Source organism: Tyto alba, unplaced genomic scaffold (assembly GCF_018691265.1).
Source record: "Tyto alba isolate M040663 unplaced genomic scaffold, T.alba_DEE_v4.0 Super-Scaffold_44, whole genome shotgun sequence".
NCBI lineage: Eukaryota > Metazoa > Chordata > Aves > Strigiformes > Tytonidae > Tyto > Tyto alba.
Window position 1 is genome coordinate 517693 of NW_024881320.1, and position 13667 is coordinate 531359.

General features: G+C 43.9%; 1 protein-coding gene across 4 annotated transcripts in view; it reads left to right on the forward strand.

The window, feature by feature from the left end:
• Window positions 1–13667, forward strand: part of TTC28 (tetratricopeptide repeat domain 28) — a 196713-nt gene that overhangs the window by 61030 nt on the left and 122016 nt on the right. The window contains exon 1 of one of the 4 annotated variants that reach the window (XM_042805057.1): window positions 5389–5699. The exons of the other annotated variants lie outside the window; for them this stretch is intronic. Coding sequence (XP_042660991.1) covers window positions 5673–5699 — 27 coding nt within the window. The 5' untranslated portion in view covers window positions 5389–5672. Of the gene's footprint in view, window positions 1–5388; window positions 5700–13667 lie in introns of those variants that run through there. 4 annotated transcript variants of the gene reach the window in all.

A 13667-nucleotide genomic window follows, 5' to 3' on the forward strand; every position in this document is an offset into this window, starting at 1 on the left:
TAGAACGATCAATCTTTATTATCGAGAGAACAGGGTGAAATGCTATAGCCTAGTAGCAAAATGCAACGGGAACAAAAAGTAGATGGACCAGAAGACCAGCATACTATGCAAAAACTTTGTAGAATTGCTTTCCTAACCTACTACACTCTTGTCCTGTACTCTGCACTCTCTCTCATGCATGTACTATGATAACCATAAGCGACCCCAGCACCTTTAGTTGAACTGCATACTTTTCTTCTTCTGTAAGGAGGGAATGGTAGATCGCGTGCCCAAAGCACCTTTGGTGTCGAGGTTGGAAGTAGGTTTTGATTCTAAGTTGCATGAGAACTTGCCATAAATTAACATCTAGAGATGAGTTAGCATTTTGCTCATTTCTGGTAGTCTAGAGAAATGTAGACAAGTGGGATTCTTTTCAGAACTCTAGTACACCAATTACTACACTTCAAGAGAGCTCCCTTCTCCCAGACTAGGAGAATTTTCTGAAATACTTTCTCCCTTTCATAGTCCACACTTACTTAGCAGCTGCATTAGCTCAGATCAAGTGTGTTGTATCTGATCTTTAAACAATTGCAAGGTGCTGTATTTGCATTCAGCGTGCTAGTTTGAGGCAGACAAAGCGATAGACACAATCATTGTAATGAACTGAAAGCTGCTTTAATAAATTCAGAAATAAAAGGGCTTGATTTTATTATGCTTCATGAATTTGCCAAGGGACTTGGCTATTAGGAGCTTGATCTACATCCCTCTTGCTGTGTTGGTGTATTGTTAACTGTTGAAATGCTGGCATCTTTCAGACTAGCAGTCCACAGAGTTAACAGGAAAGTGTATGTTGTGAGATCAGGTTGTCACTCTAAATCTTGATCTACCTGCTGAATACTGTCCAATTTAGCTGCTTGCTAAACTGTAGAATGCCAGAGTAAACTGAATTCTCATACACTTTAGATAGCCTAACTTGCAGTCTGCTCACCAAGCTGTCTCCAACAAGTCTTTATTCTACTTGCAGTATATGTGATTACTTCTAGGTGATGCACTTTGGTTGAGGAGGAAATTTCAAGGTATAACAAAGGTATTAGAACTTAAAGGTTATTAAAAGGTGAAGGGTTATGCAAGAAAGAAGAGAGTGCATCAAATAGTTCTAGGTTCTTTTCAAGGATTAATTCAAAAAGACACTTTAATGAGTTGGAAGATTGAGAACTAATATGTCTTAATAACACACAGCTTCCTTCTATGTTAGTCAACATCTTTAGGAGAAAAGGAACATGTATTTGGCACAATATACTGGACTGTCAGATCCACAGTCTGAATTTTAAAAATGCCAGTGAATTGGAGGAAGGGGAAGAGGTATTGGTGTAGCCAGTCATTTTGCTGGATGGTTTTGTGCCAAAATGCTGACCATTATTCACTCATAAATATTGGAAGAAATAAAATACGTTTATTCCTTATTGATGTATGTTTGGAAGAGAAAACTCTGTTCCCTGGAAGCTTCTGTCACAGTGTCCAGAAGTCTGTGACCGTTCAGTCAGAATGGATTCATAATGGTGTTTCTTATGGAGAAGAGATGTCAGTAACCTGTGACAGGATCTATGAGTGAGGCATAATTGTGTATGGGAAGTGATGGCACATGGCTCTCCAGACACAAGCAGTATTTTGAGGCAGGGATACTGGAGAGGGGAGTTGATTGAGGGGAGCTTTTGAGCCATTTCACCTTTAATGAGCATTTAACTTTGATGGATCAACATTGTCTTCTATTTTGTATGCATATTATTACACAACTTGTTCACTGATTCAGACTGAACTTCACAAAGCAGTAGCACCTGAATTTTCTTGGATTTGCTGATTGCTTGAGAAAATGAATTGGTTCACTCTGAAATGGACATGAGGATTCTGTTCTCATGATGGAGGAGATGGAAGCTGCCAGCATCTGAGGATGGTTTCAGCATGTTCTGGCAATTTAAGCACTACATACTGAGTGGCTTCCAACCTGAGAAGAGAAACTGGGACCTTAAAAACAAAAATCTTACTGCATTTTCGTTAATCTTAAAGAAGTCAGATGACTCTCTGACTTTTGAAAGAGTGAAGAATGTTTTCCGTTTCCTTCAGATACCAGCCATTTATACTTCCTTTATGGTGACTATTTTCTATGGCTTTGAAAATAGTGCCAACATTATTTCTTTTTTAAAAAGCAGAAAAAAAAAAAAGTTTAAATATAGCAGAAATGCCAATCACTGTAGCAAGAATTAAGATTAGGAGTGAACCAGCTCACTCCCTTTTGTGACAGGTGTATATGCGCAGTTCCTGCTTTGCTTCCTGTTAATTATCTTTACTCAGGAAGAATTTCAAAAACCTCCTGTTGATCATGTCAAAACAACACATTTTGCAATCTGTCCATGAATTAAATTAAGCTTCTTTCTGACAGCATCATGGTAAATGCCATTGTCTGATTCTGAGCGTTTATTTTCTTTACTCGAGTACCGATTCTGCCATTTACAGAACTCTTCAGAATTGTCAATGCTAGTTTTTAAATTTATGGAAATCCATGAGTTTCAGGGCACACTGGCTCTACTGTTGGTATAATAGAAGGGCACAGCTCCATGATATGCTAGCTCTGATGAGTAAAACCAGATGGAGTTCCTTTTCTGTGCTGCCACACCTGTTCTTTTCTGTGTTCTTTTCTGTGAAAACAAAGCTTTTCAAAGCTTTGTTTTTCACTTGCATCTTCTTGGTGATTTAATTTATAGCATGCTGCCACAAGTACCGTCAGTAATCCAGCTGAAGGTGTATAAACAGAAACAGACCTGAGGACAGGTGTTTGCAGGTAGTGCAGGGCAAGATGGGAACTAGTGAAGGTGGCTTTGCAACCGAGGCTGATGTGTCCTGGAACTGTTGCCCGAGCTTTGTCTTCGTTCCAGAACACGTGCAGTCATGTGGAAGGGATGCAACGTCTGACCACAGAGGCTCTGAGTTGAAACACCCCCTGTGAGTTAGGTGCTCTTGCCTCTGTGTGATCTGAGGCACGCCATCCTTCAGGACTGAGGAACTGCAACAAAAAGCAGCTGACTTGTATTTCCAAGGGACCTCACAGTGAATATTTGTTGATCTATGTTTTGATACATTTGCCATTACATTTATTGTTTACCTCTGAGATTGCTACACTGTTGGTCATTCATCATAGCAATGAAAACTATGACTCTGCACCATTTCAATCATACAAAACCCAGTTAAATGGTGGTGTGTCCACATATTGAGGATTTTTAACTCTTCTGAGACTCTACGTTCCTTTTTTAGAGAGCTGTCTCAGAACAATACCAAGAGCTCAGGCTAAAGCTTTGCAATTTTAACATTACCTGCTTCTCAGGGAGGGCCAGAATGCTTAATCTGCTCAGCTTTACCTTCTGTCTGCAGCATTGTTATCAGTGAGGAAAGTACAGTGGAACAAATACACCACCCACCATATAAAGCTGAAACCACACAGATATTCCAGTAATAAACAGGTTAAATTTCTTGAACAGGCAAATGAGAGATATGATGCTACATCTCTCGGGGGTTCTGCCTTGTGTCTTCTGTCCTTCACGAGGAGCGCTGTGTGCATTTACTGCATTCCACCCCTGACCTCCACGCTGCTGTCTCAGGTCAGCTGGAGGCACCAGCTGAGAACCTGGCGGAGGGTCAGCCTGCTCAATCAGAGACACGGCACACTTGGCCCCGTGAGGCAGATGAATGGGACAGCGACATAAGCCGCCTTTTCTGTGATGCTCTCCCAGGAATAAATAGCTCCCTTTTTTTGCAGGTCTTGGCCATTTTCTTGGAAGAATACTAATGAGAGAATAAAACATTAGGTCGCAGATTTCAGCAGGTGCGACTTTTTTTGGTGACCCACTTTAAATTTATTGTAGAAATTACTATTATTCTGCTTTATTTACTGGGGAAAGAAAAGACGAGCAGATTTCTCTTTGAGTAGAGAAAAATTTTCACTTTGGTAAAATAAATAATGCTGTTACCAGGGAGAAAAGCCAGAGCTTCTTAGAATCAAATCAGATCTTACCTCCTACAGCAGGATGTTCATAAAAATGGACTTTATGGACCACATTTTGAATCTTGCATTTTTTATCCAGATAAAACAAAGCTCAGTATTGAGAAATGGTCTGGATTTTTTTCAGTCTACCAAATTTTACAGGTCCTGTACAACAGCAGTATACTGTAACAGTAGTAGATGGCAGTTCAAGGACTTAAAAGTTTCTCAGTTTGATGGATATAAAAGATGTATTAAAAATTTTGCTCCAGGCCCCAGTGAATTCTGCACAGGTGCTGGGACTGGTATGTCTCCTTTGGTTTTCTTCTACAAGCCAAATGCCGAACACAGGGAGGTAAAGTTGTGATTTCCCTCCATGCGTGTGAAACAATCCAGGATGAGCAGAAGAAACAGATGCATTGAATAGGAAATGACATGGGAAAATCCAGTTTCATCCTAGTTTGTTTATCCCTTTCCCCTGGAGATGAGCTCAAAGAACAGAACAGGATGTTCTCCCCAAAATATCGTCTGCTGTCCGCTCTATAGATCCTGTTTTATACCATGTTGCAAGCACCACAACACAGAGTGACTTTGGCCTTGGGATTGCTTTGTTCCGCTTTAATGCATGGTGGAACTTTGAGCTTTTCCACTGATGATGAGTATTACCTCCCAAGAACCAAAAACTTCTTCCTCTGGTGAACCCTGAGCTTTTGCATGGAGCATCAACAATAAACCACATTCTGGACTGCTTTAAATCACCATTTTGGATTCTACTCTGGGAGGAAAAAAAAAAAAAGAAGCGCCTGTGAGGGAGAAGAGTGTTGTTTTGCTTCTTTTACCTGTTGTGGGATGCGAAGGGGTTTGACATCACACAGGTGCTGCTGGTGGAGGAGGCCAAACCTCTTGAGCAGGGTTTAGTCTGCAATTTTCATCGCGGCAAAAAGAAACAGAAGAGTAGATGCCCGCCAGAGCTGCTGGCGGATCCGACCCCCCCCCCCCCCCCCCCCCCGCGTTTTAGCGCTTCTTTAGACTGCGGAGGCGCACGCGGGCCCGTGCTCCCCAGGCTGCAAGTGCACGACCGGCCGGCCCGTGTCTGTGTCTGTGTCTGAGACCGGCCGCGACAGCCCTGGAGACCCCGTCCCGCCCCGCGCGGCTCTTTTTTTTTTTCCCGAGTTCCGCCGGTTTTCTGCATTTCTCTGCGGCCCGGCCCCGGCGCGGGAGCGGGAACGGCGGCGGAGCGGCCGCCTGCTGGCCCGGAGGTCTCGCCGCGCGGGGCGGGGCGGGGCGGGGCGGGGGGCGGCGGCAGGACCCGGGGGCTCCCGTGGGGGGGGGGGGGGGGGGGCGGTGGCGGGGAGCGTGTGTGTGTGTGTGGGGGGCGCTCTGCCGGCCCCGCGCCCCTCTCTGCCTCCGCGCGCGGCGGAGCGGGCGGCGCCGGGCCGGGTCTGGCCGCGCACGATGCGCCCGGGAGCTCCCTGCGGGCCGCGGGCGTGAGGCGGGGCCGGCGGAGCGCAGCCCCGCTCCCATGGCCCGCGCGGCGGGGCCGGCTCCTCTCCCGCGGGCGCGGCGGCGGGGCCGGGCAGCATGACCGCGGGCTGCCGCCCCGCTGCGCTCGCCGCTGGCACCCGAGGGCGACCTTGATGCTCCGCGTCCCCGCTCTACAAATATGATGAAATGGCAGCCCCGGAAGAAGGTGGGTGACGAGGAGGGGCCGTGCCCGCGGCCGGCTGCCCCAGTTAGCCGCGGGCGGAGCGGAGCGGCGCGGCCGGCGTCCCGGTCCCGGTTCCCGTCGCGGGGCCGGCCGGGCCGCGCTGCCCCGGCTCCCCGTTCCGCCCCGGGCGTCGCGAACTTTTTCTTCTCCCTCCGGCGGTTGTCGCGCCCCGCCCCGCCTGCCCGCCCGGGACGCCGGGGGGGGGGGGGGGAAGCGGCCGCCGTCCGCTCGGGGCCCGATCCGGGCCGCTGGGGCCCGATCCGGCCGCGGGGCCTCCGTCCCCTCGGTTGGGGCGCGGCGGCCGGGCCCGGGCGGCGGCGGGCAGTCCGCTCCCTAACATGGCTGCTTGGCTGGAGCGGGGCCGGTGCCCTTCGCCGGGGCGCTCCGGGGCGCGGGGGCTGCGGCGGGTCGCCGCCTGGCAGCACCTCCTGCCGACGCGCTTGGCAGGGCTTTTTATTGACATTCTTTTAAGGGAAAAATCTACCAAACTGAATGTGCTGTGCCGCCCCTCCTCAGCAGTGACCCCTTGCTCCTGGCAGCTGTGGACTATTATACTTTTTATTTTCCTTTTTTTCTATTTTTATTTTTTTTTTCGTTTGGAAAAACCTGCTTGAACCAGCAGGGCTCCTTCTTTCTTTGTAGCATGATGTGCGATACTGTGTTTTACATCAGGGAAGAAATAGAAATCATATGTGAAATGCATGAGAGCGTCTCTCGCTTTGAGTGCTAGGCATTGAAATAAATGGTGTTGCAGAACGTCCTGATTGGAGTGTGTACTGCCACTGCATCTCTGGGTAATCCGTCAGGCTTTGTGTCACTGATACCTCATCTCTTTTCAGCTGCTCTGAAGCTGTTCCTTTAATTTTTTCAAGCAGGCAATTGCTTTTAGTGAGAGGAGTTCTCTTCAAATCCCTGTGTCTTCAGCAGGATAAACAGATGATGGGCAAGTATGATGGGAGCATCTGTACATTTTTCAAGCCCCTCTGTGCCTCTTTTCAGAGTGGTTTTAAGATGTCTACAAGCTATAGATTTTTAAATGTCTGTTTTTACTATTTTCAACTGAATGTGCAGTCACTCCTGTGGTTATGGCTATGGAAACCCCTCCAGGCCATGGTTACAGCAGTATTGACTGAACCACTGAAATATTATTCTTGGCTGCTGGCTGGACTCCTCGGCTCTGGAAGATTCCGTTTCGAGTGTCAGGATTCACTCTGCAGTATTGGCTCACCCTCTTATGCTTAAATCATGATGTCAGATGGTTATTTTTTTTCTCCGCATTATCGTCTGTGTCCAAATCGAGTTGATTTTGGACAATCGTATTTGATTGCATGGAGAGTACAGAAGATAGTTGAACTTGTCTGAACTGTCAAGCATCTTACTAGTCTGAGCAAAAAATAATTCCTACTCCTGCTATGATGTGATGGAAACTATGTTCATGTTGGAATAGGTTCTGTTTTCGACTGTAGTACCAGTAAAATCTCAGCAGAGCTTACTTTGTCAGTGTTGCCAGCATACTCACATGAGTCTAGCCAGGATTTCTGCTGGCCTGGCCGGAGTGCCTTTGTAGTGTTGCAGTCATGTGCTTTACAGAGCAGTTTCAAGAAAATGACTCATGCAAACTGCTCAAGAAGGCAATGCTGCTCCATTTCTTAACAGGACACAAAATCAGAAAGACAGTATAAGTAGCTAGCGTTCCTGTAGCCTTTAGTCATTTATAGCTGTTGGTCATTTATGAAAGGGACTTCTGAGAAGTGATTTGCCTGCCTCTTCCCTGTTAAAATATCCAGATAGGAGAGCTGTCAATACATGCGTGCTGCTGTACTGAATTAGGAGTCTTGTTTGATTTATTATATTTGTACTCATGTTCTTTTGACTCATATTCTTTTGCTTTACCCATTCTTTTTATTAATATTAAGATGTTTTGTTCATTGAGGGATTTTTGCTTTTACAACTGTTAAACTGTGCAGCATAGGATTGCATGCAGTTTATTAGTCCTGTGTGCAAACCTGGAGTAAGCTCCTTTGTTTGGCGATACTAAAATACAGCTATCGCCTGTAGTGTGTAAGACATGATCTTGCCTTCAGCTAATGAAAAAAGAGTTTGCATGTGACTGATTTTTTTTTTTTTTTTTTCCCTGTCGTAAACCACGTATATTTTTCCAAGTTTAGAAAATTAGTATTGTTTACTAAATTTTTCCACAAGCACCGCAACTAATAAAGACTCTTCCTGTGGACTTGCGCGGCTTGCCTCTGACTCCGTTTACCGTCAGGTTCCCCCTGCATCTCCTTCTAGCAGGTGGCTGGTTCAGAGCAAGGTTCATGTTGGTGGCCCGGGTGGCCTCTGCCACCGGAATATGTTTCTCTGGCAGATGGTCAGTGGGCCTGAAAGCCATCAGAGCTGGGGTGGGGGACAGGTGGGCTGCCCGTGCGTGCTGTAAGCCTCTTTCCTTGGGAAGCCAGGCAAACACTCAAGCATAGGATGCCCAGTGCGTTAAGGTGAGCGTGACTGCACTGACAAACTCTCAGGAGGCTCGTAATTAAATTATACATGATCTGGATTCAGCTACGGCTGATGCGTTATATTGATTATATTATTTGAAAAGCATAAAATTAGCCATGTTGAGTGGCTCAGGCTGCAGGAATTACATCTTTCTTTCCAGTCTGTCTCTTATCACAACCCCTTTTTGAAGGTTCCTCTGGCTTCAGGGGGTGGTTTGCTGGAAGGCTGAGTGTGCCATGTGTACTGTCCTAGGGATGCTCGCCCCATCGGTCTCCCTGGCAAATGAAACAGTCTGTGCTATGGTGCTTTTTGCTGGACCTCATCGCCCTGCACTTGCCTCGGGCTGCTCTGACCCGTTGCTGACTAGGATTTGCTGCAGCCTCTCAGCTGAGGGAATAAGAGAATGGCTTGGATGGTGGTGTGTTCTTGTTTGCTAATGCAGATTTTTTTGTCTGTGACTACTAATAAGAAGAAAGCCATTATACTTGTGATCACATAATGGGATACTGTAGTTCAGGTGAGAGAGCACTCCTTTCAAAATTATTAAAGTCATCAAGTTGAAGAAAGTGGTGTTTGAAGTTTATTGGAAGTACCTTGTTTGTTGTGCAGGAGCAATGTGGTAAATTTTGCATGCTTAAGAAGCCTGATAACAGAAACTGGTTTAGCTACTACGAAAATTTGCATATAGGAGTCATTTGCTACTCAGTTATGATGAGTAAATGCTGGACAAAGCCTGAAATCACTGTGACTGTGTCAGGTGCAGATTTTGTGAAGGATTCCATAAATCATTAATAACAACACAGTGATGAACTGCAATATCTTGTTGTTACTGACATGCAAAAGTCACGTGTATTTAGCAAGAGCATTTCAGTGAGACGATTCATTCAGATATACTAACTCCTGTAGAAAGAAATAATAGCTTTTTCTTTTTTCCTGCAGTACAGAAAAAATATGATCTTAGTAAATTCATGCAAATCTCATTACACTTCTGCCATAACTTACTCTCCTTCAGATCTGTATTTTTTTTTTGAATTCTGGATCTATAGTATTATGATATGTCTAAGTCCTCTGTTAGGATTTTAAATATGTGCTCAAGACTGTAACAATTAATTTCATCTTGGTCACTGTTGTTTTTAAAAAGCATAACAGTAAGATCAAAAATACTCAGGTTCTTCATTTTTTTTTTTTAGGCTTCCTTTTAGCCTGTAACTGAGAGCCACAATTCATGGCTCCATTTATCCATGCTGCTACTTAATCTGGGCACAGACATCCACTTCTGCATGGTTGGAGAGGAACCATTTGCTCCTTGTGCCATTTAGAGTTGAAGTGGAGTCTGGATACAAGGTTTTTGGGTTCATGAGACGGTCTATTAATTTCAGTAGAAACAGTGGAATATCTTTTCATGACCTTATTCTTGTCAGTAATGGTGCTTACGTGGCCTGCTATGCAGAAACACTATTGGGACAATATGGTGAATGCAATCTGTATTGTGTCACTTGTAAAATGTCACAGGTTGTAGAGTTCTTTTCCATAGGGAACTGAATGGGCTGACTTGGGGGTGGGCTGCTTGTGTAAAAGTAACCTTTTCCCTTTGTGTTGCGGGGTGAAATGAGTTGTGCTATGGAACAGAAAAGGACTGAGAAATACTTGCAAGACAACAATTTCTGCAAAGGAGCATGAGTTTAGTTGACCCTTAGGTTCCTTTCTCTACAGATGAGTAGGTGATGGGCAGCAGTGGGATTGATTGCATCAGGATTTACTGATGTAGATCAAGTGCTCTGATTTTTCCAAGCTGGAAAATCAAACCTGTTTTGCAGAATTCTGCTCATACTTGGTGAAAATAATTTTTTTTAAATCAATTTGCTTTACTATTTTTTTTTTCTCCCTCCTTTCCCATCCCTGCTTCTTCCCCCCAGTTTTATAACTGGCAGTTATCAGAGAACACTTAAACTTAGAAGCATTCACAGTAAGCTTTCCTATCTCATATTTCTTAAGAGGCTTTAAAATCTAAATCTACCCTCTTATACGCTTAAATAAACAAAAATGGATAGTATTCCTGACCTGTTAAATGTTGTAGATCTTTTCCATTTAAGGCCATACAGTACTTGGCTCTGGAATGATGTTATGCCTGAATTCATAGCAATCTGAGCTGGTAATCCTTTCTGCAGAGTGATAGAGCACTGTCCAGCTTTCCTCTAACAGCGACCTGGAATGAAGAAGCTTCTTCCAGAGCTGTCAGATCTAAGGAGATGTAGGCTCTGGGACTAGCTGCCAGTCACAGGGCTTTGCTTTTGGGACTTCTCAGGGTAAATGCTATCCCCAAACCTTTACAAGCTTTGACTGCAGGAGGCCTGCTTGCTAAAGATTGTGGGGTTTTTTGTTTGTTTGTTTGGGGTTTTTTTGTTTGTAATTTTGAAGGAGAAAACCTTGAGAAGAAAAGGCTGAGAGGTCTTGTCTGTATAAACAGGAGGAGGCACCTACTGAGAGGGTGTAGAGGAAATTGAGAGACTCTCCTTGGAGGTGCATGGGGCAGACTCTGAATATAGGAGATTCTGACTAGGTACAAGGAGAAAATGTTTTACTGTGAAGGTTGTCAAATATTGGAAAAAGGTTATGTCTGTCTTCAACACATAACTAGCAAAATTATTGCTGCTTAATTATTGCTTTGTTTTTGTTCATTTATACCATTTAGTAGCCTGAATATATCCTTTGTTTTATACCCTTTATATGATGCCTGAGTTTAACCCCAGCTGTGGTTAAAATTGCTGTGGGTCCTGGATGCTTCAGTGAAGAACGGGTGAGAGGGAGAGAGCTTGCCAGCGCTGTAGTTCTGTTTGTGAAGTGTTTTGTGCAGTAGTAAATGACACTTTTGAAAGAGCACTGAATTTCAAAACAAAAAAAATAATGTTCAGTAACTGATTTTGTTGTTTTGTTCTTGAGTCACCTAAGTGTTGTTCTTTTGTGGTGTGGTACGTGGATGAGCCCTGAAAGGTATTGATAATCTCCATTTTGCACAGGAGGGGAGGGGATGAGGGTACCTCCCCAAGAGAAAGGCTGGCTAGGCAGGAATAGGGGTTAGTGCAGTGTCTCTGCTGATTTGTGTATTTCCAGACCCAACAGAAAAACCTGTGAAGTCCTGATCAGTCTTGCCCCATACCTCACACCTTCTTATGGGATGTAATGTGCAATTTGTAACTTCAGTGCATTATCCAAAGTATTTTAATATATGATAGACTTTCTACATCTTCTCTTGACAGACTTTCAGTCTCATAGATGTAATAAGATACATGATACCTCCTTGGTTTTGCAACTCTCTTTCCATACTGTGAACACAGTCAAGACCCAGCAATTTTGGAGGGGACAGCCCCCCCAAACATTATAATTTTGTCCTTTGCTATCAGACTGCTCTTGCCTTTTGTCATCTCTAGTATTTGCGTTTCAGGGTTTTCTGCTGTATGGATTACTGACTTTCACCTGTCTGTGGATATTTAGAGTCTTTCAATGTGGTAAAGATTGGCCCTTTGTTAATACTATTTAACTGTTGGGTAGACCATGATCTCTAATAAGCTTCATTTGAAAACCGGTGTTCTGAAATGCTCTGAAGATGCAATGCTGTGAGCAAGGCCAATCCAGGACTGATTTTTCAAGTACTGCAGAAGTTTAGTGAACACTGCACTACGCCTTGTCATGAGCATAGAGCAGGCTCCATTTTGCTGTACTGCTAGAACCCTGGTCTGTGCCCTAGCATTTTAGGATTAAGGAGTAAAGTATAAATGGGGATATGATATGGCAACAGAGATGTGCAGAGGCAGCAGCAGTCCAGCAGACTCTGTTCCCCTGGTTGGTGACAATATATGTGGGATTGTACATGTTTGATTATAAAAGATAGTGAATAACTGACATTACATTTTCCTGACATACATTTTTCTTATACACAAGAAGAACAAATGCAAATCTTAGCTTCTTGTAACCTCTGGTATTTTATTTTTTTTTTTTTTATACAGCTTTTACACATACTGCAGCAGCTGTTGCCATACTTGTCCTTATTGTCTGAAAAGAATGTGCATCAAAATGCTGGTTTTGAGCCTTTGATTTATTCAGCAGAAAAGAGCTGCATTGTCCAATACAGTATTATAAATGATCTTTCTTTGACTTAATCTGCGGATGTGGTTTATTTCTCCTCTTCTCTGCATACACATTTAAAAGTCTGTATCTTTTATAGGCTTTCATAAGAATCTAGTGATAGGGTCATCAGATAGGGATTGCTAATTCTTGTTGTTATTGTCAAAGATAGATGCATATTCTGGCTGAGTAGAACCATGGGTTAATCAATGTGATGACAACACACAATTCACCAAGAAACAATTCCTATATTTCCTAAATAGAGCATTTGATAGGAATACTCCTTGCAGTAAGTGCTGTACTGGAGAATTTCAGAGTAGAAGATAATTACTTGTAATTATGGAAATTTCTGCAAAGGAAATGGTCTTAATTTGTTCCTGTTAAGAAATGGAATCGCTCCAGTTGCATCATTTGAATCCTTGTAGGAGATTAACGCACTCTTTCTTCATTACTGTGAATGAGCGTTGTAACCTTCTGATAAGTCTAAAATCACCTTTTTTATCCTGCTTATCTGTTTGAATTTCTACTAAAATTTGGTTTGGTTTAGAAGAAAAATCAATAACATGCACAAAGCTTCTCCTAAACTGGGTCTGTTATTTCAAGAGCTGACAAAAGAGCTTCAAAATGAGCATACAGAAGCACAAGAAATTTAGATGTGGGTGAGAGTGGAAGAAGAGGATGTGATACTCAGCAAAGGTAAGAACTTAATTGTTCTAGCAAAGGCACGAGACACGCACGTTGTATATGTGTGTTCTGGTAGTCATGGATGCCACGTCAAAGCGAAGTTTCAGGTGTGGTTTGTGTGCTGTGTGGGTAAGAAGCCTTTTCAGTGCAAGGCAAAGAAAACAAGTAGGGCAAGGAAATGGATACGGCTAGACAGTCTTCTCTAGTTCAGTGCAACATGTTTGTCGCCTGCGTGGAGAGGACGTGAACCCACTCTGCCTGCATGCAAAATCAGAGGTCATTCCGACATAATCAGCATGTTGCCATGCTCGAATAAGTGCAACCTGCCTCTCAGTGAGGCTGACATCCTTGCTTTGCGTTGTGTTACGGAGCTTCCATTTATGTAAACGCCCATGCCTCTGTCTTCTTTTGCAGAGCCAAGCTTGTGTCAAATCGGCTTTGTAGACACTGCTCTGCATGGTTTATTGTCTCGCTGCTGTATTTTTGTTTATCAGATTTCTGTGTTTGAATTGAACACTGGAAAATAGTTTCATGATTTGGAATCTTTTTGACAAGTTTGAATGTTGCTTCTCAATGTTACGTGGCACAAATGGAGTCCACGGTTGCAAGATGAACTTGGTGCTTTTTAGGAAATTTGTAATATTC